This window comes from Sinohyriopsis cumingii, chromosome 19 (assembly GCF_028554795.1).
Source record: "Sinohyriopsis cumingii isolate HCF-2022 chromosome 19, ASM2855479v2, whole genome shotgun sequence".
NCBI lineage: Eukaryota > Metazoa > Mollusca > Bivalvia > Unionida > Unionidae > Sinohyriopsis > Sinohyriopsis cumingii.
Window position 1 is genome coordinate 11,389,160 of NC_142979.1, and position 25,592 is coordinate 11,414,751.

Here is a 25,592-nt window from a genome sequence, read left to right on the forward strand (position 1 = left end):
ATTTTGTTTGCCTTAGAAATTTCTTTACAACTTCATTGTAGACCATAGATAAAGAAATATATTTTATAAAACCTGATGTGAGAATGTTTTGGCCTACTCTACTTAATTTAATTCTTCTTTACTTATTGTCATTATTATTATTGTTATTATTATTATTATTATTATTATTAAAGGGTGAATACTACCTAGATCGAACGACTGGCAATTTGTACGTCTGGCCGCCCACACATAATGGCGCAGTGCGGGATTCGGACATCATCTACGTTTCTCTGCTGGACGACTGTGTTGTGTACGTAAACCAAAATGCCTGAAACAACTATCCTTGTTTCAAAAATAGGAGTAACAAATATATGCGGTAAAGTTACACACACACACACACGCACACACACACATCCATATTTCTATGTTAGCTATGAAACATTGTTGTGTTGTATATATAACCATTCCATTGTAGTTTTTCTCTCATCTAAGTGTGTAAAAAAGTATTTCTATTGTAAAGATGTTGTTGTTGGCATGGTACGTTTTTAATTCAGACTCCGGAATGCGTCCAATATTGCTTTCAAGGATTTCACATTGGAAGCGTGTCGTCGGAGCGGTTTTGTGGCCAATCCAATACATGACGTCACATTCGAAAACCTAGAAGTAAGGAATACAGGTGAGCTTTATGTACGATGGTTTTGTACATTACCAAATTTTCTAGGTGTTTAAACTAAGTAGGAAGACGAGGTAAAACCAAGCAAGAATTCGAGTTTCCAAAGTATAACTTTATTTCCGTAATATATCAAATCAAGTAAAGTGAAAGAATTAAAAATAACTTACAGTGTATGAATTTCTAGAATATTATCCTAAATTGTACTATAATTTTTACATTAAACCGGAAACTGTCCGAATGTGTTCTGAATGAATGTTCGAATGAGTTTATACGCTAACGTGCTAGCACCACTGAATAATGACAGTTCTATACCCAAAATTTTTTACCTCTAGGTAACCCCGTGAAAGTAGAACATCATTAAAGTCCTTGAAAGTTTCACATAATCCCACACAATTCTTTAATCGTTCAAGTCCTTGAATAGTTTCACATATATCTGAATATATGTTCTGTATTCGAATAAATATTTCAACTCTGCAGGTCCAACGAATATAAAATGAATCACGATTACCAATCTCGACTTAAAGATAATTTTAGAAACGCTTACTTACTGATTTTCAAAACGCTTTTCGCGAATATTCTGCATTGTAAATATATTTTGATAAGACAGTCGTTAGTTTTAAAATAAAAATTATTTTCTTCGACGATTCGAACAAAATATGGCTTTTGCAATTATACCATTATCAAATTTTAAATATTTAAATGGTTTAAAAAATCAAAATCATCTATTTTGTATATGAACCATACACTTTTATGCATGTCTCTTACTCCCAATCTTTCTTTCTTCTTTCATCTTGATACAATGTTTTATTAACAATATCATACGAATTCATATACGTTGAGGACCTTAGAATGAGAGGATAAAAAAAATGTTACATGAATCAGGTCATGAACAAAATAGTGTTCTCGGTACGTGAACCGTCCAGAAATATAAATTCAAGAAAATTAACAAACGGGACCCGGGTGTTTCTTACCCCAGGGCCCGTGATCGCTCTTTACGGCCCTGACTCTGCTCTGTATTTGAACCATTGTGTTTATATGTATTCGTCAGGTGCATATGCCATCAATGTGAATGGCAGAGATGTAACCATAACAAAATGCGATATCCATGACAGTGATGGCGGGGTTAGAATAGAAGGTATGTATTTCCGGCAGTTTATGATGAAATGGACTCACACACACACACACACACGTACACTGACAAATACACATACACTTATATATATATATATATATATATATATATATATATATATATATATATATATATATATATATATATAAAAGAGAGAATATTTGGTCTCTCAGTAGGTCTTATTGCCAAGTGAGAACTCTTACATGGCATTTTATCACATCCTTTTTCCATGCATCCGACTTATTCTGGTTACTTTTATGATTCATAAGACAGTATTATCATTGTTTGTTGCATGTCTTTGTACCTCACGTGTATTACCTCGAAGGCACGGGGCAATTTCAGCAAAACGTGTAACAATGATAACAAAATGAATCATTTTTTAAAACCTTTATTATTATTATTATTATTATTATTATTATTATTATTATTATTTGTATTTTTGTTGGGGATGGGGTCTTGTATATTCGAAACGTTTACAGTTTTCATTTAATCCTACAAGGTGGGATAAGATCTACGCTAGAGACATCTGGTCACGTGGTGGCTGACAATAAGATCTGGAAATTTAGCAGAGAGGGCGCTGTGGGTTATAACGCAGTGGAGATGTCCGGAGTGGGACATCTTGTGCGCTACAATCACATGTTTGAAGGCCAGTACGACGCAATTCATTGGAGTGTAAGATTCCATGAGAGACTTAATATTACACTGTATTTATAGGGTCCTGCAGTTGTATGGGAAAATATGAACGAGTTTTATGGATGGAACACTGCACGACCTTGGGAGTGCAGTATATATATATATATATATATATATATATATATATATATATATATATATATATATATATACAAAACGAGTTCATATTTTCCCATACAAATGCAGTAACCTTTTTATTATATGCTCATTTTTTATTCTACCGAAGGCTTAATAATATAAACAAAATACACTAAAAGAAACAACGTAAATCAATGTATGCCGTATTCCAAGCTAAATACACAAGCGCATATTCATCATTACACAACAGCAACATTATTACTGCGCACGTAACTCCGCCCAGATAAATTTGAACTTAGTCGCACGCTCGACATAACTTTCGAAAGAAAATGGCGTGTCTAGTTAAAATTGAAATTTGGAGTCATATTGTGAATGAATGTGCATTGCAACAACTTTGTCCATTTGATCTGGAATGAATAGATTTTTGTATTTTTTTCGATTCTACGAAATTTCGTGATTATGGACTGGATTTGTATGTGACAATTCCACATGAAATACATGGGATTGAATAAGCTAGGGAGAAGCGTGTTGACATCTGCAAATGTGTTTCTGTTTCTGTCATTTAATGTTTTAAATAATAATGTGGGAAAAATATGAAATCTTTCAATTGTAATTATCAAAAAGACGCTATGGAATTTAATGATTATTTCGTTTTGAGTGCAGTAAGGAGGATGTAATTGCACTTGTCTTCGAAATTACAGTACAATTTCGAAATGTGTAATCAAGATTGAGAACATATGACATGGCTCATGTAATTCTGATTTGCAGAACTAAGAAAGTACATTTTGAGGAAATTTAGGATGTAAAACTGTAAGTATATTTTTTGCCATTTTTATCACCAGCTAAAGAAGAGAGTATATGACTTGTCACTTGTATGTTATTTGTAAGGACATTTTCTTGTGTCTGTTGTATACTGTAGCTAGCCTAAATCCGAAACACTGTATCAACGCGGAATGTGCCAAGCAGCTGGTATGTGGCAGTCCACGAAACATCTGTTTTAGTTCAGTCAGAAACAAATTTAAACAACCACAACGTACAGCGCCTCTTACGCGAGTGTTCATGATTTGTTTACAAATCAAAAGTGCTGGCGCGCGGGTTCAGTATCGAGTAATACTGCACGATTCTGACAATGTAAAGTTAACGGGGAAAAAATGAGCATATAATAAACCTGGATACTATTTATTCTGAATCTTGATTCCAAATTTGTCTTCGTCTGGTATTTCTGACATCATCACTGTTTTCACCTCAGTGTGGTAAACTTCTCCATGAGCAATATACTCTTCCTCTAGAACAACGAGTCTTACTCTAACTTATCGTACGCTATTTTTTTAAGTTCATACAATTATCACGACGATTTTTAGAAACTCTGACAGAAGTTCAAACATTTCTAGTGAATAATTGATATAAGAAATGTAAATCTTCAACTCCTTCAAAAAACGTTCACAGTTTTCACCTACAGTCTACATGCGGAGGAAAGCATTATAAAAAATGGAAGATACATTTAAAAAAACTTTTAAACCTTTTCAATTAAATGAATGGTGTTTTTTTACAGGGAAACGATCATGTGATCGAGTACAACCATGCCCATCACACATGCATGAATTCCAGTGATTGTGGAGCTCTGATGTGTGGAAGAGATTGGACTGCTGTAAGTTTTTGATGTTTTTCAGTGATCAACGGGATAAATGTAAGTTAAGAAAACAACTCTGACATTTCAATTTTAGGTCTTGCATTTCTAAATAATTTCAGAAGAATACTTCTTTTCTGCGAGAAACATATGTAGTGATGGTATATGGTTCCAATTTGATTCCTATCGACACCATATCACATGCATCGGAACGCTAAATAAGTTCGCGAAGTAGACTATACAGTAATAGCAGGTGTGTGAAATTTATGACCCAGCAATTACAAAATAAGTTCGTTATTTTCAATAAGTTAAGTAAACGTATTTATGTGGATTAAACGCTTTGTGACTTATGACTGCATTTTGCAATAATTTTGAAAATATACTTATTTGCTTGCAAAGGTATACAGGAATTAAAGGTGGAGGATTAGTATGAACCATCAGAAGGGGATGATTACTAATAGTATATTGCTAGCTTGATATATGTATGTATGTATGTATGTATGTATGTATGTATGCAAATATGTATGTATGTGTGTGTGTATAATGATGCTGGATAGGCATAGAGTTGAACAATGAACGTAATTGTTGTAAGCAAAACGGGCAGATATAATGTCGTAAAAGAACTAGTCCACGCTTTATATGAAATTTATGTACTGATGTCGAAAACATATTCTGATTAAAAAAAAGAGAAAACGTGCTAGATACCCAATGGCTTTTCCTACAAGACAACATATTTGCTGTTTACAGCGAGGGGTAGTGATCAGGTACAACTACATACACCACACATTACGTAAAGTCCCCGGATCTGCTGTACGTGGTATAATGCTGGACGACCAGTATTCTTCTGTGACAATAGAGTACAACGTCTTCTCTGATGTAAGCATTTATTACATTCTATGTTCTTAATTAGAGAGTTCAGAAAAATGAAAATACTCGTGTATAATTTCGTACGTGTCATCATCTGATCATATACATATGTATATTCGTTGCTAAACATAAAGATAAAAACCTACTGGGACCAAACGTCCCACAGATTATAAGCACTATTATACTCAAAGTGAGGCTCAATTCTAAATAATTCTGACTTTGATCAGCTGTTGATAAGAGATAATCAGACGATGGATGGAATTTACAGTGGAGTCTGAGTTTTAAAGTATGATAGTTTATTTTAATCTTCGGAACTGGTTGCTAAAAATTGGCATTGAGGTGTCCAAAATTATTGTTGCACACTATCTTTCTGATTTCACGTTTAAGATGCTCTCCTAAGGATATCATTTTTTTCTTTTCTAAACAAAGTATTAACAGTGTGCTCTACATTTAATTAAAAAATATCAAACATCATGTAGGAAAGGAACTAAACACAAGGTAATCAATAATGGAAAAGAAACATAAGGTGAAAATAAACTGTAAAGATAACATGCTTTGTGGTAATATGCTTTTTGAGCCTTTCCCTCTTCTCATCCCCTCCATTCCCGTTCACATTTGTTAGAGAAAGTTGATTTTAACTTCAAACTTCATATATGAACTCTATATATTTTGACTACCACGAAAAAGTACATTACACATCAAGCAGAGACCAAGGCTAAATGTAATTATCTCTTATTTTAGAAACTAGCTTTTAACGTGTCTCGGCAAAATGAATTTAACGGATTGCTTCAATTCTTCTATTCGTCACCAAATAGTTTCTTATTTGACATTCTGATAAAACTAAATTCTAGGTGTTTTAAAAATAATTTTAAAAATATAACAGGGACATTATCAAAATAATGAAGTGGGTATGATGCTGGTAAGATATTTACTTCATGAATTACAGTAGTAATCTATTTATGTATTATCCTAGCTAATTATGGTTTGAACAGATAAATCTATTTTAGGATATACTCTTTCTATGAACACGTCAATATATCGTATCTATAGTCTTTCTATGGACATGGCAATCATATATTCGGCATCTTCATGTGGACATGTCAGTCTATCATTCATATCTATATATATATATATATATATATATATATATATATATATATATATATATATATATATATATATATATATATATATATATATGTGTGTGTGTGTGTGTGTTATCTAAAATATGGCGTGAATAATCATGTGATGTTATGTACATGAATGATTACGTGATAGCATATACTTTAGATCACCTAGTGAGAGCTATTACGTGCTGTCGTGTACTGTAAGTCACCTTGTGAGAGTTGTTACGTTGTGTCCAGTACTGTACGAAACGTTATGGGACTTGTTTCGTGTTGTCATGTACTGTACGTCACCTTGTGAGAGTTTTACGTGCTGTCCTGTAGTGTAGGTCACCTAATGAGAGTTGTTACGCATCGTCATATACTGTGGGTCACCTTGTGAGAGTTGTTACGTGTGGTCATTTTGACAGTTGTTCTTACTTACTGGAATAAGATTAGAAAATATCAAGTTACTTTGGTTTAATATTATTGGTGAATCATTGCTTTGAATTTGCTCAGGTGTACGAATTGATCTTCTCAGACTGCAGTTTATCAGTTCCAAACGAATTCAAAAGTTTGATACACTAGAACCTTTACTTAAGTTAACGATCTTTGCTGGGGCTTAGAATAAATGTTTGACTATGCATTACGTCGTTAGCTATAGTTGTCATATATTGTACACGTTACAGAAGTTATTGTTTGCTTTTTATTTGATTTGCTATTGGAATAAAAACTGACTTCTACTAAATCTAAATAAACTCTGAATAATGTATAGCTTATAAGTCTCCACTCACCATCAAAATGGACGCACGTGTCGAGGAAAATAATATAGAAATCCACCAGAAACAAATTCTTTGAGATATATGACCCCAAACTATGCCTGTTGTTGATAGAATTTCAAGTAGGCATGAACAACGACATGTCTCTGTCCTCATATATTATCTGAAGGGAATCGAAGCATTAACAATATTAAGGTATTACACTCACCCTCCTACAACTCTAGATCGGGTTTTACACTGCATCCAGATGCAGAAATGAATGTAATAAAACACAGAAAATAATGTTCTTTCAGAATATCATGATGGTTACCAATAGCATACTACTAGATAAATTTTCGATTGATTTAATAATAATCTATCTTTTGTTTGATCTCTTATTCAGAATATGGTTCACGTCAACATTGGCGGAGGTAGAGACAATATTGTTCGTTACAATATATTCTATAATGCGACAGCTTACGCCATGCAAGTTGATTCTCGAGGAACGGGCCACGTATTTGACAGGGATCTCCTGCCAAGGCTGAAGGTAAGTAGATTATACTAGTAATTGATTTCCGTTAAATTTTAGTACGAGGTTCACGTCAATATCGAAGGAGATATGCACAGTGCTAAACAATATGTTCTTAATAGGAGTTAGCTTGCAAGTCAGTTATCTCGGTAAATTACGTTATGAAAATAATAAATATTGGTCGATTGCTTACATTGGCTTAAGAGGATGATTATTGTTACGTTATTATGGCGACCTGAACTTATGCTTTACTGTTAGGCCTAGTGTTTTTCTTTCTTCTCTCTTTTTTAAATCGCGTATAATTTACCACGAAACTGTTGAGATGTTACTGGGGTGGTAGTTTAAAGGCTTTTTTCAAATACATTTCACATAAACCTTAAAATCAGATGGACCGATATATTCATTTCGAATATTGTTTAGTCGTACTCACTGCAAGTATATTTTTGTTTTGTTATTTCGATTTTCTTTAAAGATAAATAGGTTATACTGGAGTTTTTCACACGGTTGTGGCTGAAGGACGACATGCTTTGCTGAAAATGTTTTTGAAATCACTTATGATTTACTACAAAGTTACCGGCATACTAACTCTAGGACACTTTGAATGCTCTCTGAGAAATCCTAAAATGCCTCCAGCCAATAACATAATTTAAAAGCAACAAATAATGTCGCGTGCCTGTAAGTTGTTGCTCATTTATTGATTTCTGAAAATCCAAGCAAAAAATACATAATTGGGGCTCATGAAATATATGGAAGAAGTTGGACATATCTAATTATTGAAAATATAAATTCTGAACCGGTATTGAAGGAATAGCAATCGAAACTGTACGTCAACGAGAATTAAACATAACTATTAGATAAGATGTTTGATAATAATAAGTTCTAAGTAGCGTATATAAAATATGAAATGAATGCCATAATTGGGATATTTGAAAAGATATGAACATTTTGTTATAATGTTTATGGCTTCTTTGCGACCTATCAATAATTATAATATGAAATGATAGACATAATAACGTTCTATACACTGATATGCAGCTGCACGTACAACGCAACTGCCACCTGCTGAACGAAGAGCATATTGTAACATTCGAGCACTTTTAGTGTACTCTGATTGATTTCAAAGCCGACTTCCATGATGTTTACTGATGTTATTCTCTCTGTAATATCTTACAATTCTGAGATGGTTTGATTGTTTTAAAGATGGTAACGAATCTTTGCAAGAGGACCAAGGTCCTGGAAGACTGTTATTTTCTGTGATTGGTGAGCTGGAAGTGACTGCTGTGAAGAGGGCATTTAATCAGCAGTTACTCTTAACATACTTACAAATCCTTTTGAAGCTCAGAAAGATTTGTGCAGCATGGGTTTGCTGACAGCTGATCAATCACCGAACCGGGTTGAAATCGCGAAAGAGCTACTCGCCATATAATAAAACAACGAACGAAGACGATTTGAATGAGATTATCGCAGGTGAACTGGAGCAGAAGGGAGGGTGAACAGACCACTTGCTGGAAGACCAATTTATGAAAACTAAAACTTCATATGAAAAAAAATATAAGGTCCATAACGCCAAACCGAAGGCTCTGACTAAAACTGATAGTTTCTCTAAATGGGTTAACTTGTTTTTTATTTCATTTTTGCCGTTCGTGTTTTCAAATTTGTATACGTGTCCATTTACCCGTCGGACACTCATTTTTTGTCGCACCATCTCTGCTGCTGTATTGTGTAAGTAATTAAATCATTATTATATCAATAATGGAATTTCGCACAGCTAGATTAGCTCGAGAGCAACTAGAGGCAATTAAGAAATATATCCCTGTTCTTGATACTGAAGTAGACTGTAGGATTATACAAGCAGATGGTACAGGAATCGGAATTGGTGATCGACCTGGTTTTGTTAATAACGGTATCATGGCGTTATTTAAAAGTGCCATATACATGATTGACGGAAGACCCATTGAATCATGCCTGGAAAACGTTGACATTGCCACGACGGTACTTGGCCATGCAAGATACAGCGATGATTATTCGAGATCAGCTGGTCCGTCATTGATGTTTCCAAAGGATACAACTGATCATCCAGAAGACAGAAACGTAACACTAAACGCAGCTAGAACTGAAGTTGATTCAATGAACGATGAATTCAACTTAGGATTTGCGGCACGTAGATCAATGTTAAATGATGAAGAAGAGTCATTGATGCTCCAGTAGAAAACATGTAATTAAATCGCTCATGATATGTATAATGTCATATCATCATGTTAGTGTCAGTGTGACTCCTGGTCAGATTAAAAACCTTCAATCAAAATCAGCAAAGAACTGTGGAATAAAAATATCACGAAAAATAGATCAGATCACAGGTGGTCAAAATAAACTATCATTGTCAGAACGTCAACTAAGGCATTTTAATGACGCCAAACAAACCAAAACAGACGTTAAACTTAATCTTTCTGCGAGCGCCATTAAAGATCCAATCCAGATTGGTGGTATATTTCCACTTCTGCTACTATACCAGCACAGATAACCTCTGAAGCTCCAGCTGTTGAAAAAGCAGCTGCAATTGGAGCCGGTGGACATACTGCTGGAATGGCTTTGAAGAAAGCATCAGGAAAAGGAATAAAGACGTCAAAAAAATGGGGAAATGGTCGAAGATTGCCAGGAACCCCTCATTGGGACGGAAAAGGTCTGAGACTTCCAGGGACATTTCGCTAATTCTTCCTATGTTATATTTTGATTTACTTGATGCTGCAAAACATTAAATATTAAAAAAAAAAATGTATGCGTGATTAATTACCTAAACAAACAAATAGTATTTAAACTGGTATCATTAATCTCGATAAAAGTTCTGGTACAGGTACTCATTGGGTTTCATACGCGATTGATCCACGTGGAATTGTTTATTTTGATTCGTATGCGTCGGCACCACCAAAAGAGTTTTTAAAATATGTCGGCAGAGTGCAAAGCACTCCTCTTCAAAATATTCTAGTCTGGTATTCAACATTACCAACACAGACAATAACCGATCCGCCAATATATTTCCGTGAAGTGATTGCTGCACTCGACGCTATATCAACATTTTCCGATTCACCTCATAAAGTTGTACATGCGTACACGAGTTATTTTTTAAAATAATTACTAATTATATAATGGTTGATATTTATGGAAGATCTTTTTCCATCAAATAGAAAAACGATGATATTTATTTGTCGAATTATGCTACCAGAGATGATCTTGCTGATCTTTTGAACCTCTCTGGAGTTGACCGGGATGAAGTTGTTATTTTTCAAGATAAATACGGTGTTTTAAGACGATTAACATTAAGTGGGTCGACATAATTCGTAGAGTTCTCGGTCCTACCACGGATAACATTCCAGTATTTACTCACGGCGGTAGAATCAGAGACTCAAATGTATAAATCGCAACTATCAGAAATGAAATTATAAAAAGTGTTGCTAATCATTTACGATTCACCTGTGATACAATGACTGGTTTTCTCAGTATGGCTAATCACAAAATCACTCATATCGGAGAACCAGAATCAGTCAATGACGCTTTAACAAAGGAATATATCGACAGTAGAACCCTCCCAATGAAGAACTCGTGTTTTTCAATTAATAATGAAATGACCACATTTAAATCTGATTATAATACTCATGGAAACACATGTTTGAATTATCGCAAAAGAATAAATTGAATTGTTGATGATTTCTTAGGAACACCATTAGTTACAGGTATTAAACTCTCTGAAATTAACACAAAAATCGGCAATATTATGACAGCTATGTCAGACATTGAAACAATTAATCAACGATTAGGCGCTATCAGAGATCCTAAATCAGTTTCAGAGCTAATCACGATAGCGCAATAAAATATCTATGATATTAGAAAAAACAAGAAAATGTTATCGGTTGAATTCCGCGGAAGTAGCTGGTATGTATAGGCTGTCAATGTTCAGCGGTGCAAAATTTAGTATATTTACCACGTATCCCTGGTGTCATTCAGCCGATACATTTTTCTGGAACCGTGTCTATTGTGTTAAATAAATTAGGCGAACAAACATTTTTGCTGGAATCATCTGATAAAAAATTACACACATCGTCTTACTACTAGTGTCTGGAATTTGTCGCTGAAACGCCTCAATTGATTACTTAATAATTAAAATAAAATGTGCATCCCAGTTGATGTTCAACGTTTTAGATAAAATCAAGCACTTGAATGACAAATGAAAAAATATTGTTGATAAATATACAGTAAAAGTAAAAACTTATCGCAGACGTGTAGTTGTTGTTGATATAATTGTTTATTCCGCATCTGCTATTATTGCTGGAACTGGCGTATTATTATCAACAATAAGAATGACATCGATGGCAATTGTAACAATTTGTTTATCAGTCACAACAACAGTTGCTGGTTTTCTTAATATTATTGCCAAAAAAAGATATGCACTTGTACAAACATGAAATTACACGATTATTCAGTAAAACTTCACGCATCGACGTTGACATATTGTAAGTTATCTTCGTTGTTGTCATCGAGTCTCGGAGATGGAATGATATCAGATTATGAATTTACACAGATGATTAAAATTTACAAAGACATAATGAGCGTGATAGAATCCACGTCTGATTTAAATAATAATAATAATAATAATAATGTCAACCCCGAACGAGTTATTACAGCAGATTTTCGTTAATACAACTCCGTCAAAAGCTACGATGATATCAGCAAGCTCAACTAATCCTGAATTTAGAATTAACTTTCCAACTGCAATTCCATTGAAAGAAATAGCGCTAGCACAATTACGTGTATATTACAGTTGGCCAAATATCATATCAAGATCATTTGGTAGATTATCAGCAAATAATTAACTGGTATTTGCAAATAAAAATAAACAAGATGGATCTCCAGATTGCCATGTTGTTGGAATTCCCACGGGCAGTTATCAAATTGAACAAATTATAATTGATAAATATATACAGCGTAATCTGGTGAATTTATTTCTATCACCCTTGATAACGTTGGTTCGTTAACAGTGATAGCTATCTTAGATTCTCTTTCAGTCATAGATTTAATTCTGCGTTGGAATTCATCGGTCCAAAGCTCTGAAGATGATGGTGATCTGATAAGGCCTAATGGAATTCTTTGCATCGAAGAAAAAAGCAGATTTCATCAGTGTGTTTGCCTAATGATGTAGGTACAATTGTGAGTTACATTGATGGCGACTCACCACAGTATACCCAATTAAGATCTTCGATGCTCGCGTATGGTTCAATAAATCTATTGTCGATAGTGAACAGAGCCCCTAAATTTGCCGTTAGGTTAGAGACATATTCATTTTATATCAGTAAGAAACATGCAGATTTATCAAAGCTAAATATCGGCACTGAATCATCATTGGGTGAATGGAGATTGAAAACAGAACAACTACACGGTTATGATGCAATAGCTGATGTCGAGTGTAAAAATACTTATTGAGCAGCAGGGGGGGCGAATCCGACATTTTGTCCAATCGTCATTTGGCTTAATTAATACTTTCTGCAACTCAACGATCTAGCGTCGTCAGCGCCTGGTAAAAAAAAAACGACGTCGTCGTTGGGGGATCGTCCAATCGTCATTTGGTTTAATTAACACCTTCTGCGCGTCGATCCCCAGCGTTGTCAGCGTCCGGTAAGCACATCGACGACCGCGTCGATGTCATCGCCCCCCCTGCTGCTAAGGAGTTATTTACAATGAAAATTATTTACAACTAACCGAATATTTGGTCAAGTCCGATACGATATCGTGTCCGAGGGTCATGTAAATTTATCGTTACAAATCCATGTGGGGTCGACTGAGCATGACTAAAAAAGTTTCGAAAAACATTAAAGTCCATGTCACCGCCGCACCATGTCTGCCAAATATTTCGTAGCGTGTGTGTATCAACGCCGTTGAACACAGCAAGAATATTACAGTTGTCTCTGATTACTTTTGGAATCTGAGTGTATCGTTGAGTGACATATATCACGTCGGTGTTTTTATGCCTGCCTCTGGAAAATATCCTAGCTGGGTTTTTTTGATTGTCTAACATAACATCATCGTACACGACTAGATTGTTAACGTCGCCATCAATATCATCAATACCTGGTGCATCATTGATATCTGTAATAAACTCAATAACATTTTTTTAGCGATCGCTGATGCATTCTCGTTGAAATCTTTCAACACCTCGTAGCATCGTTGATCATCCACGCTAGGAGCAACCAAATACAACTTATCCCACTTCATCCATCTCATTATTAAATTGAGTAACAATTGCGTCTTGCCGGATCCAGATGGTCCGATGATAATCATCCGGATCGAGTTTGGTAACGCTGCAACATGCTTAACTGGTTCTCTTGTTTTAGTCGCCGAAAAATCAATTATATTCATATCTCTATACATAAATTATGGATCTATATTGTGTGAAGTGTAGAGTACGTACTGGCACAAATGATATGACAACCGCTACAACAAGAAATAACAGATCGGCCCTTACTGGTAAGTGTGCACAATGCGGTACAAAGAAATTTAGATTTATTTCTATTAAACCCGGGGATGTTTTAAAAAAAAGCGAGGAGGTGATATTGCAGCCAGGTTATCAAAACTCCCCGGAACACCGTGGGCAAAGTATCCAGGAGAAAAACACCTCCCAGGATATAGCTACTGTGGCCCCGGAACGCGATTAGATATCAGACTCGATGATCAAAATCAGCCCAAACCCGGTGAGTATCCAATAAATGCTATCGATAAGGCGTGTCATGCTCATGATGTTGCTTACAAAAGTAGCGATCTGCAACAGCGTCATATCGCGGACGTAAAATTAATTCACGCGTTAAATGCTATTCCTGATAAATCCGTCAAAGAAAAATTGGCTTCATGGTTGGTAAAATCGGCTATGAAAGGTAAATTAATGGTGGGCGCTGGTAATTAATAACAACATGGAATCCATCTATTATTCTCCGAGAGGATACTGGAAGGGGAAGGCCGCAATTGGTAAGCTCGCAAGCGCTGCAAAGGTAACAAAGGCCACTGCGGCTAATTGGTTATCCAAACAGGCTATATGGCAAATCTATCTACCACCGCCTAAACAAATCAACTTCTCGCGCTTTGATGTCAGCGTACCTAATGAAGTTCATCAGGCTGATATACTATTTCTGCCGCATGACAACGGTTACAAATACGCGCTAACCGTAGTTGATGTTGCGAGTCGATACAAACAAGCGGAGCCGTTAAAAACAAAGTCAGCAACTGAAGTAGCCGCTGCGTTTGAGCGGATTTATCAAAGAGGTCCTCTGCGCTGGCCAAATCTATTACAAGTTGATCCTGGTAGTGAATTTCGCGGCGCTGTTTTATCAACGCTGAAACATCATATCGTCGCGATACGACGAGGTCATACTGCGCTACATCGTGATCAGGCAATTGTTGAACGATTCAATCGGACTCTTGCTGAACGGTTATTTGGATATCAATACGCGAAGGAATTCATCCAAGAAAAACGATCTCGTGAATGGGTCAAAAGGTTGCCAGGCGTAATTGCAGCGTTAAATAACGAAGTTACCCGAGCAATCAACATGAAGCCCAGCGACGCGATTAAATACGAGTATATACCCAAAAGATCAAAAATAAATAGCGTTTCCAAGCCGATTCTCGGCGATGTCACCGTGAGATATCTATATGAACCAGGAGAGCTTGAAGGCGGTAAAAAAAGAGCTACTGATCCTATCTGGAGTGTTACCACACATAACATATCAACGATAACACGATCAACTGGTAGACCACCGATCTATAGACTGGATTCAACTGCTCCTCAGCGCGGATTTACACGCGAGCAACTACAAGTGATACCTGACGATACTCAATTACCCCCGCGTGGTCTTAACTAGCGCCGTTGCGTCTATTACACTCAAGACATGTCAACCTCACATTGGTTTTGACATGACCGAGACTGTTATCGATCCTATCCACGGTAAATTGGCGAGTGTCTTTATCCGAATAACGCCAATTCATTATACAATTGCAACTCGCGCAGTGATTATTCTGTTGTTGTCGTAACGCAATTATTAATTCGGCATCAATATCAAAACGCCGCTGTTTTTTTTATCCTGTTGGCGGTAACCCGAGAGTTTTCTATCAATGACGCTTGCATCGATGGTGACTTTGTCGCCGGCTTCGTCGGTGGCTTCGTCAATAACAATTCTTCGAAGCTGATTTATTCTCCGTACTCGGGACACTGCAAGATAGACTAGATTCGACCATTCGATGCGATTATCAACCATCCAAACAATGGTGTCCGTGATAGTTAGTCCCTGCGAGGAATGTATTGTTGTTGCGTATCCTAGCGTCCACGGGGATTTATCAGCACGTAGCGCGTCCTCGACGACGCTGATATCAACGAGCACGATATCATTCAGCACGAGAATTTGTTTTTTTGTCCCTGACGCTGTCGGGGCCGGGATTTCAACTTCAATGTTTTGCCGCCGTGTGTCCGCGGGTCTATAACATAACGGCACTGGGCGCGTTGGAAACTTTTCCTTATGCAACGTAAACAACCTCCGCTGAAGTGTGTCCCTGACTATCTTTCTACTCGCTACAATTAAATCGTTTGGTTTCCATGTTTCCCAGAATTCATTTAACGGCGTTTCCGGAATCACCTCGTGGATTATTTCACACTGAATTCTATCCGGCTGTAATCTGATTAATTTTTTAACCTCGCGCAGTTGTTCATCAAGTGCTCGGTAATCAGTATCGGTTTCTTCATAATAGTCCACAAAACCCTTTAACCAATCATGTGGGCCCTCGCCGACAAATGGTGGTGGTTGGCCATGGTCGCCACACATGATCACCGCTGTATTCGCGCGCAGCAACCACTCAAGAAACATTTGTAAAGTATCTAACGAAACAGTACATATCTCATCCCAGATGATAACCTCAGGAATAAATTTTTCACCCATTCGATCAGGAGTCCACTCACCGCCGCTGTATCGAAAAAAGCTGTGATAAGTAACGGCGTCAACATTTCGTTGTTTTGTCTCTCGCGCTAGTGTATGGGTCGGTGTAAGCACGATTATACTTGCCCGCGTTCGAAATAATTCAATTGCCCGAGTCGTCTTTCCTGACCCGCCACAGCCGCTTAAATAAACTGTTTTGTGTCTACAAATTGGATCAGAACACGATGGTGCATCAGACCATTCTGACAATTTATCACCGCGTAAGTAGTCGTTCTCAACGGTGACATCTGCTGACGGGGAATAATCGCGTCGTATTTCTTTTTTAATTCTCCATGTACCCCAACTCTCGTCCGGACTAGTAAACTCGGCTACGTTTCCCTTATACTTTACGTCTATATAAAATGAATCAACGGCTACTCTAACCGCGGTGTCGGGAAATCTATTTATCATCGAGAATAAATTGATAGCGGCATAACCCAGCATAGACGCCCTCAAATGTGGATATGCCGGGCTGTCTCCATCGCTGTAGGTAACAACTGTACCCAACCTTGTTCCATTGGACAAGAAAGCTGTTTTGCAGTTCACGTATCTATTTTTTGCCACTGCGTCCTTGATTACGAAATCATATTCTGCGTCATCTATAATCAGCCGTGAGCAATATCGTTTGTAGTCGTGGTTTTTTCTACCTTGTGTGAACTTGCCGATTATTCTTCTACCGAGATCTTTTGCCTCTCTGTTTCGTTGGTTGAATATCCTCCTGGACCATTCGATGATATATTCCTCGTCGGCATCGATGTGTTTTTTGGACTCGTCAATTATGCTATCTAGACGCTCCGGTTCTGGTAACCAGACTTTAGTCTGCGCTCGATATGATATAATCGCGTCACTGACAATCAACGAAACTAGCATTTTACAATGAATCATATACCGTAGCAGCGCTACTGGCAGCCACTTCTTTTCAGCCATGTGTCTACCGATCCAAATATAGCAACAGCGATGAAGTCCTGCCGCGAACTCAAATGATACTATGCGAGCGAATCCGGTTAAATCAAAATTAGGCAGTGGTCCATTAATAGCAACACGAGTCATTTCATGTCTGGGGTGTCCAAATCGTTTGAAATAATCAGCGGCGGATCCATACCCGAGAAAACTCGCTGGATAACAGGCAACCATATCAACCGAGATCATAGCGTCGCGGTTGTATTCAGTGTTCCATAGTCCACCGTGATAGTATTCCAAACAACTGGATTGTACATCCGGCAGAAATTCCTTGCGCGTTGGTCTCCACGCATTTTTCCTTGCTGCAACATGAGCCGCAACCGATGGAATCGTAAAACAATTTGTTAGCAGTTGTTCATCATGCTCTTCAAGTTCCATGGCGGTTTTTTTCATCCTGTTGTGAAATGCTTCAGTGCGATATAATTCACCGTTTGGTCTTACAAACTGATCAAAGGTATCCGCATCGTTTTCAGCGCTGCGAAGGAACCACACTGATACAGGGTCGTTTTAACACAAGTAGGCAATAGCATCAAATAGTTTCCTCTCCGCGAGAAAACCATCCCGGGAGAATTCTTCTCCTAAAAATTCTTCGGGTATATACTTTACTGTTCTATCCCGTGGAAATATTGTGATCGCGGGCGTCCATGCGTGTTCGTTATGATCAATAATTTTGATTGGGGCTCCATTTGATTTGTACTTTGATTCGTATAATACTTCACCGGTTATCGTTGTAACGGTTATTGGAAATCTCAGCGATGTTTCTAATCTCGCTATGTCGCTGATGGTTGCTCCACGCTCTTTTACGGTTAGTTCCCACTGGTTGATTTTGCTACGTCGTAAATCAGTCAATTTGTTTCCTCGACATGCATTTGTAAAATGCTCTATTATTCGTTCTGCTACACAATTTATCCCCGTTGACTGTCTCATTGGTTTCAGTTTTCCGATATCAGGTTTCTTATTTAACGGGTATATTCCATAAACAACTGCTGTTTCAGGATACGCTCGTTCATAGTATGGTTTGTCAATTCCGGTTAACAACCCCGGCTTGGAGTCGCGGCTAACAATGACTGTTTTCTTGTCGCTGAGAACTGGTTCAAATTTATCACGTATGATCCAATCACCTGATTCCACCCGGACAATGAATTTTACTCTGAAGAAATACTTTTTACCGTCAAGTTGTGATATTATCGTTGCTGCGCGGTTGTCGTTCATGGTAGCATCAACAACACCATCAATTCGAAATGTTGACCAACTATGAGATGCACCATCACGCTTGAATTCATCGATACAATCGCGTATTTTATTTAACAGGGTTCTATCGTTTATTAACGCTTTTGGTGTGTCCTTGAGGACTCTATCGAGATTGAATTTAATATTTTTCCAGGGCTTAATTGCTGCTAATCTCTCGAACTCATCCATATAATTAAAACAAGTATTTAAATAAAAGAATATAGTATAATGAATAAATGCAAATGGTTGATGATTGGGTCGATAACCCCGTGCAATAAATCATGTAGAGGTGAATTCTGCGGGTATCATTTACAAAGCGTTCGTAATGGTTCTCTTGGCCCCCTCCCGTGCTTGGTTTGCCACGTTGGTGTAAGAGGAAAATCGCAGTTGTGTATTAATTGTGGCGGAAAGCGATACAGGGAACTAAAACGCTATTATGACAAACGAATTAAAAACGCCGTCATTGACCCCACCGCCGACTCCGTCAAAGACAAAATCATCAAAACTCCTCAAGACTACATTGAAAGGTTTATAATTAAACCAAATAATGAATTAGACAAGTAGTATTATTATACAAATGGACCAAGAGTTCAGACCTCACCCTGTGTTTGTTAATTACGAGACATCTCGCGACGGCGTTGTTAGAAATTGTAGACTGAAGAAGCCGGTTGGTACCGTAAATAATCACGGATACTTGCGATTTAATGCTGGGAAAAAAATCTGTCTTATTCACAGGATGGTGTATGAAGCGTTTAACGGACTGATCAACGACGGTCTCGTTATTGATCACATTGATGGATGTCCTCAAAATAACAGACTGTGTAATCTAAGAGCTGTTACACCGAGTCAAAATTCCAAATTTGGAAAAACAGGAGGGATGAGAAAGGCAAAACCCGTAAAGTCATTTGATACAATAACGCACGAAGAAAAAATATTTCGCTCTATGAATGCGGCTGGTAAATACTTCGATATTTGTAGTAAATCAGTTCGAGATGTTGCGGAGAATATAACTAAAACAGCGATCTCAAAAAAGACGGGTCACAGAATTCGATTTTCATATATAACATCAAAGGGAGATAACTCGTTTTGTGATAGCGTCGCATGACAAGAGTTACGTCCCTTGAAGTCCAATTAATGTTGCGATTAATTAATCATTTTACGATGAAAACTAATGAAATACACACTGTTATCTAACAGCTGTATTCTTTTTTTTAATGTTTTATTTGAGTATTTGGTTTCATTTAAATGCCGTGAAACACCATTAATAAGTATTTAAGGGTTTAACGATTCAAGGGAATTCAAATTAACACACACCTTGTGACTGACGCCGCTGTATTAGTCACTTTATATATAAGATGACTCGTTATAAGCCTGGGGCTTTCGAAAGCCAATTCAACTAATCAAAACTAACCCACGCTCTTGACCCGGGCGTGTGGTTGTCTTTTGTTCACAATCATGCAACCGGGTTAATTTAATTGGGTTGCTTTTGATTGGTTGAATTGGCCGTAGAGTTCCGCCCCGCCGTTTTATGTTTGTGCTGTCTTGTGCCGTCCCATCATCCATCAATCATTTCATTGTAAATATATTCATCCTTAATTAAGTACATGTAGTGATGTCCCCCCAAGCATATCTTCTGGGCGGTCTACGATGACGTTTGTCACCCTAGGCCTCCCTCCCGGAGATGTATGTTTTGGGGTTCCCTTGGGTTCAGATGGATGCGAAGGCACCCAAGGGGTTCCAAGATGTGAATGTCCTTAATTAAGTATATGTATATGCCTGCAATCTGCCACAACACTCGAGTGGAGATTTACGGCATTGTACTGTCCATGTATGCCTGCAATCTGCCACAACACTCGAGTGGAGATTTACGGCATTGTACTGTCCATGTATGCCTGTAATCTGCCACAACACTCGAGTGGAGATTTACGGCATTGTACTGTCCATACAAAAAACGGGGTCAAAAATGACCCCCAATAATTTTATTAAACTTTAAACTTTAAACTTAAATTTTATTAAAATTTTTGATATTAGAAATAAGATGTTTATAAGAATATGGATCCCCAAGACATCAATAATATATTAACTGAGATTTCAAAATTAAAAAATCAAGGAATTGTATTATCTGATAGGCTCAACAGCGAGGAAATATTATCCGATTATGAGGCTATAAACGAACAATCGAAGCGAGGGCGTTTTACGCTAGCCCGCGAGTATTCTTTTATAAAACGATTACAACATACAATTAATGAGAACCTGTATGGCAATGACGTAAGCGTATTCATTGGGTTATTCACTGCCGTTGAAACAATACGAAAAAAACTCGGGCAGCTTTATGAAAAACGCCGCGAGATCTCTAGTAAGATTAAAAACATTAGGAGGATCATAGACGAAACCCCTGTGGGGAGCCTCAGCTTGAAGTTACCTGTGCCCACGTCGCGTGACGAAGTCGGCATACAAATGTAACATTATATATATGTGATGTACACAATGACACGATATATTTCTGCCACCATGGAAAGACCCGGCGGAAAATTTTATTTGAAATTGCGGATCAATTTACAATAATGGTAGGTGAATCACTTACTACTCGGCTAGCCAGAGAGCGGCTAGCAGCGCTTATAAAGTTTATACCGTTACGAGACAGAGTGAGAGAGAAACTTCAAACGCGACAACAAATGCAAACTGATTTTGCTGTTGGAAGTGAACAGTTATTTGCCCCGGTAACTAAAGCGACTAAGGATGTTACGGCGGCAACTGTACCCGTTCTTGGTGCGCTTGAAAAGATAGCGGCAGAGACAAAACAAACAAAAAGGTCTTTAGAAACACTCCCTGCAAAAATAGCGGCTGCTACAACACGGAGGCCACCACCACTCGCTATAACGGAACCACAAGACCCTTATGTTACAATGGCCGACGAGGAAGAACTAGGCGCTACTGCGAAAGAACCAGAAGAAGAAATACCAGAAGAAGAAATACCGGAAGAAAAAGAGGGGAATATACCCCGTATTGTACTCAAGAAGAGCACAATAGATCAAATTAGAGGCTTCAGCAACAGGGAAGAATTAATTAATTTTGCTGCCAACAATTTTGCTAAGAGCATACGAGATAAGAAGCATATCAATAGCGGTTACGAGAAAAATATAAAGTCGTTAAAGGACTGGGCAAGAATAGTGTATTTAGCAAGTAAACATAAAGATGCATTACCACATCGTAGTAAATCCGATTACGACGCATTCCACAAGGAAGTTAAGAGTATAACACCAAAAAAAGGAAAAGGATACCCTGTTGGTAAAGAATCCTACGGCGTTACCTGCCCTAATAGTGTTCTCAGTGATATATCACGGCTGGAAGTACTAATCGGAGGAAAACGAGCCGGAAATAACTCTACGGAAATAATCAATGAGGCCGCTGCTATTTGCAAGCGGTTATTTACAGGCGGTATTATGGACATTAATGCATATCGAACGCTCATAGACGAGCTCGTGGATGATTAATTGGAAAACTGGTGTTTTTAATAAGGATGATCATACACTACAACCATGATAAACCAGTACTCGTCTACGTGGTAAACTCGCGATTGCCTGTTTACCGCGCGTACTATGGAGATGGTCTCGGTAGCACCATTGCGGGGTTATTTACAAGAATGGCTCCAAAAGTAGCGCCGTTAGCCAAACAATTAGGAATGAAGGCTATTGATGTTATTCGTGATAAGGGAATCAGCGCTATTGGAGATGTTGCCGGAAAGGCGCTTTCAGCCGCGCGGAACAAACTAATGTCATTGGCGAAATCCAAGAGATTTTCAAAAAGAAAACAGAAACCACCGGTAATGCCATCAACGACAGTGATGCCTGCAAATGTCAGTAAAGTAATAAATAACGCCGTGGAAGAAAAATTAGAGTCGTTGGCGGCGACGACTCCGTCGTTGGCGACTTCGCCATCCGCCGATGCGGCAACCAACGCGCTCATGAACGCGATAGCGGGAAGTGGTCTACGACGAAAAAATCGCAATTGAAAACACCAACATGATAAATAATAGAATGTTTGCGCGTACCGCTGATCCCGCGTTTGATATGGACGCCCCAGTGCGCAGGGATGATTCTGTCCGTGATTATCAATTTTATTCTTATTATGCAGCGCAACCTGACCTACGATCGCGAATTGAACTTCAGGTCCAAGATACCAGTAAATACTTTCTGCCGTGTGAAGCGTTTATCGAAATCGAGGGAGAACTCGTGACAAATGCCGCCGATAATGCACCATACGCAGATGACCATCGTGTTCGAGTTGGCTTCGTTAACAACGGTATCATGGCGTTATTTGAGAGCGCCAGATATCTTATTGACGGGCGAGAAATTGAATCAATAGAACGCGAGGTTGATGTTGCAACGACGATAATTGGGTTGGCGAGATACTCGGATGATTATACAAGATCGGCGGGCCCATCTATGATGTTTGCGAAGGACACCGCTAATAGCGCTGATCATCTTCAGTACATCAACGTGCTGGTGGAAAGAGATACCGCAACTGACCCACAGGCTGAAGCAGCCAATCCAGACCGCAGAGCAAGACCAAACGCTGAGTTCAATATTATAAAAAGTCTTAACGATAATTACAATATGGGATTCGCAGCACGAGTAGGAATGTTGCAAGGACCACGCCGAAAGTTTTCATGCGCGATTCCACTCCATCACATATTTGGATTCTGCAGAAATGTCAGGAAGGTTATCTATGGGGCTAAGCATACAATCGCGCTGACGCGAAGGGGTGATGATAACAATGCAATATGGCGTGCTGCTGGCGTCGCTGCCGGTAAAGTCGTTTTAACTAAAATGGCATTGTGGATGCCGGTGCTGACTCCATCAGTTACCACGGAAGCACGATTGTTAGCATTTATGGAACAGGGAGGGAAATCGTTGTTGAGTTGGCTAGCGGTAACAACTGATGCTAAAGAGGATAACGTCGCCGATACGTTTACATGGCACTTGGCATCGAAACAGGGTGTTTCAGCCCCGCGTCATATATTCATAGCGCTACAGAATAGGGAACGATTGGGCAGTCAAGAACGCAGCCATATGATATTTGATCAATTAGGAGTCAGCGATGTTTCGCTGAGAATAAACGGACAACAGGAACCATCCGAGGATATACAGCTTAATTACGGCGACAACCATATCGCACGTGTGTATCATCGATTGCTGTCGTATATGGGTCGTGATCAAAACGTCGACACTGGTTTGCAAATATCACAACTTGATTTTAAAAACCTGTATCCGATTTATTATTTTTCGCTGGAACATCTTGATTTAACGAGACAATCCGTCGTTGATATACACTTCCGAGCTCGTATAGCCCCGGGTGGTGTTAATTATAGAGCGGTTGCTGTCATTCTCAGCGATAAATCAATGCTGCTAGAAGGCGTTGGTGGACGAATGAGAATCGTTGATGCGCCAGTGGAAAACATGTAATTGAAAGCACAAAACGCGTTTACAATAAATGTCGTATAGTGTCGTCAGTGTAGAGTTGACTGATGGTCAAGTCAAGAAATTACGATCAAAGTCGGCTAAACAATGCGGGACCACAATAACGCTGAAGCCGTCGCAGATGGCGGGTGGTAATTATAAGATATCGTTGACAGCGCGTCAAATAAAACATTTCAATGATGCGATGAAGAATAAAAAGGGAGTTCAAATAGATTTTTCAGCCGCAGCAATTAAAAACATGGAAAAGACCGGTGGGATATTTCCGCTGTTAGCTGCGATTCCAGCGTTGATTGCCGCTGCCGCACCAGCAGTGGCTAAGGCGGCGGCGTTGGGGGCCGTTGGAACCGCGGCGGGAATGGCATTGAAGAAGGCAACCGGGAAAGGCTATAAAAAAAAACGACCCGTAGCAGGAAAGGGTCTAAGACTACCGGGAACCCCGTATTCATGGTACTCGGGAAAGGGTCTAAGACTACCGGGAACCGTTTATTAACTCAAGAGTCTGTGACTCCAATGTCTAATTTTGATTTAATAGACGCCGCAAACGCGTTAGCGATAAAAAACTTCAGAGGTGTTTTTATGAGGGATCAATTACCGGCGGCACCAAGGAATATTGAAACCGGCATAATTAACCTCGATGGGTCCTCCGGAGCGGGAACTCATTGGGTTGCGTACGCGATTGATCCGCGTGCGATCGTCTATTTTGATTCATACGGGTTAGCCCCGCCGAAAGAGTTCATGCGGTATATCCGGGCGTGTTCAGCCCGGGTTTTTTATTCCACGCTGCCAACACAGCAGTTAAGTGACCCACCGATATGTGGCCGTGAGGTATTGAACGTACTTGCGGCGATTTCATCATCGCGAAAACCACCTCATGTGGTTGTAAACGAATACACTAGTGGGGTCGTAGAAGCTCAACGGATTTTAGAGAATAACATTTACAATAATAATGATTGATATCTGGGGGCGACCGGTTTCGGCGCTGAAAGAATCCACGGAAACGGCCGCCGCCGACATAAAAAAACTAATTGAGGATGAAATCGCTGATACGTTGAATTTAACCAGTGTTGACCCAGGTAAAATAGTTGTATTTCAAGACCGCCAGGGTAAATTGAAATCCAGTAATGTGTCGCTGGATGACGTTTTAATACGACATCCTAATGTCGCCAATGGCACTATCGCGTTGTATACCGGCGACGGACGACTCAAACCGGGTAAACATATATCGGAGGTGATGAATGAGATAACATCCGTTCGAGACAGACTTACATCGTTGAATATATCTATGATCGAATTCGACGCGCGGGTGAAAAAATCTGTCACCGATATACAACTCACTACCGCTAGTTTTTTTGGGACCCCGACGGTAACCGAACCAAATCTTGCAACAATAAAGAATACTATTTCGGAGTTTACGACGCTGTCGGGCCAATTTTACACGATACGAAAAAATGTTAACAGGATCGATGACAACTTTGATAAAT

General features: G+C 38.5%; 1 protein-coding gene across 1 annotated transcript in view; it reads left to right on the plus strand.

The window, feature by feature from the left end:
• LOC149775131 (uncharacterized) overlaps positions 1–25,592 on the plus strand; it is a 100,370-nt gene that overhangs the window by 19,794 nt on the left and 54,984 nt on the right. Inside the window, exons 9-15 of the mRNA XM_089943058.1 lie at positions 174–289; positions 534–655; positions 1,701–1,787; positions 2,284–2,456; positions 4,108–4,203; positions 4,930–5,058; positions 7,314–7,457. Coding sequence (XP_089799184.1) covers positions 174–289; positions 534–655; positions 1,701–1,787; positions 2,284–2,456; positions 4,108–4,203; positions 4,930–5,058; positions 7,314–7,457 — 867 coding nt within the window. The remainder of the gene's footprint in view (positions 1–173; positions 290–533; positions 656–1,700; positions 1,788–2,283; positions 2,457–4,107; positions 4,204–4,929; positions 5,059–7,313; positions 7,458–25,592) is intronic.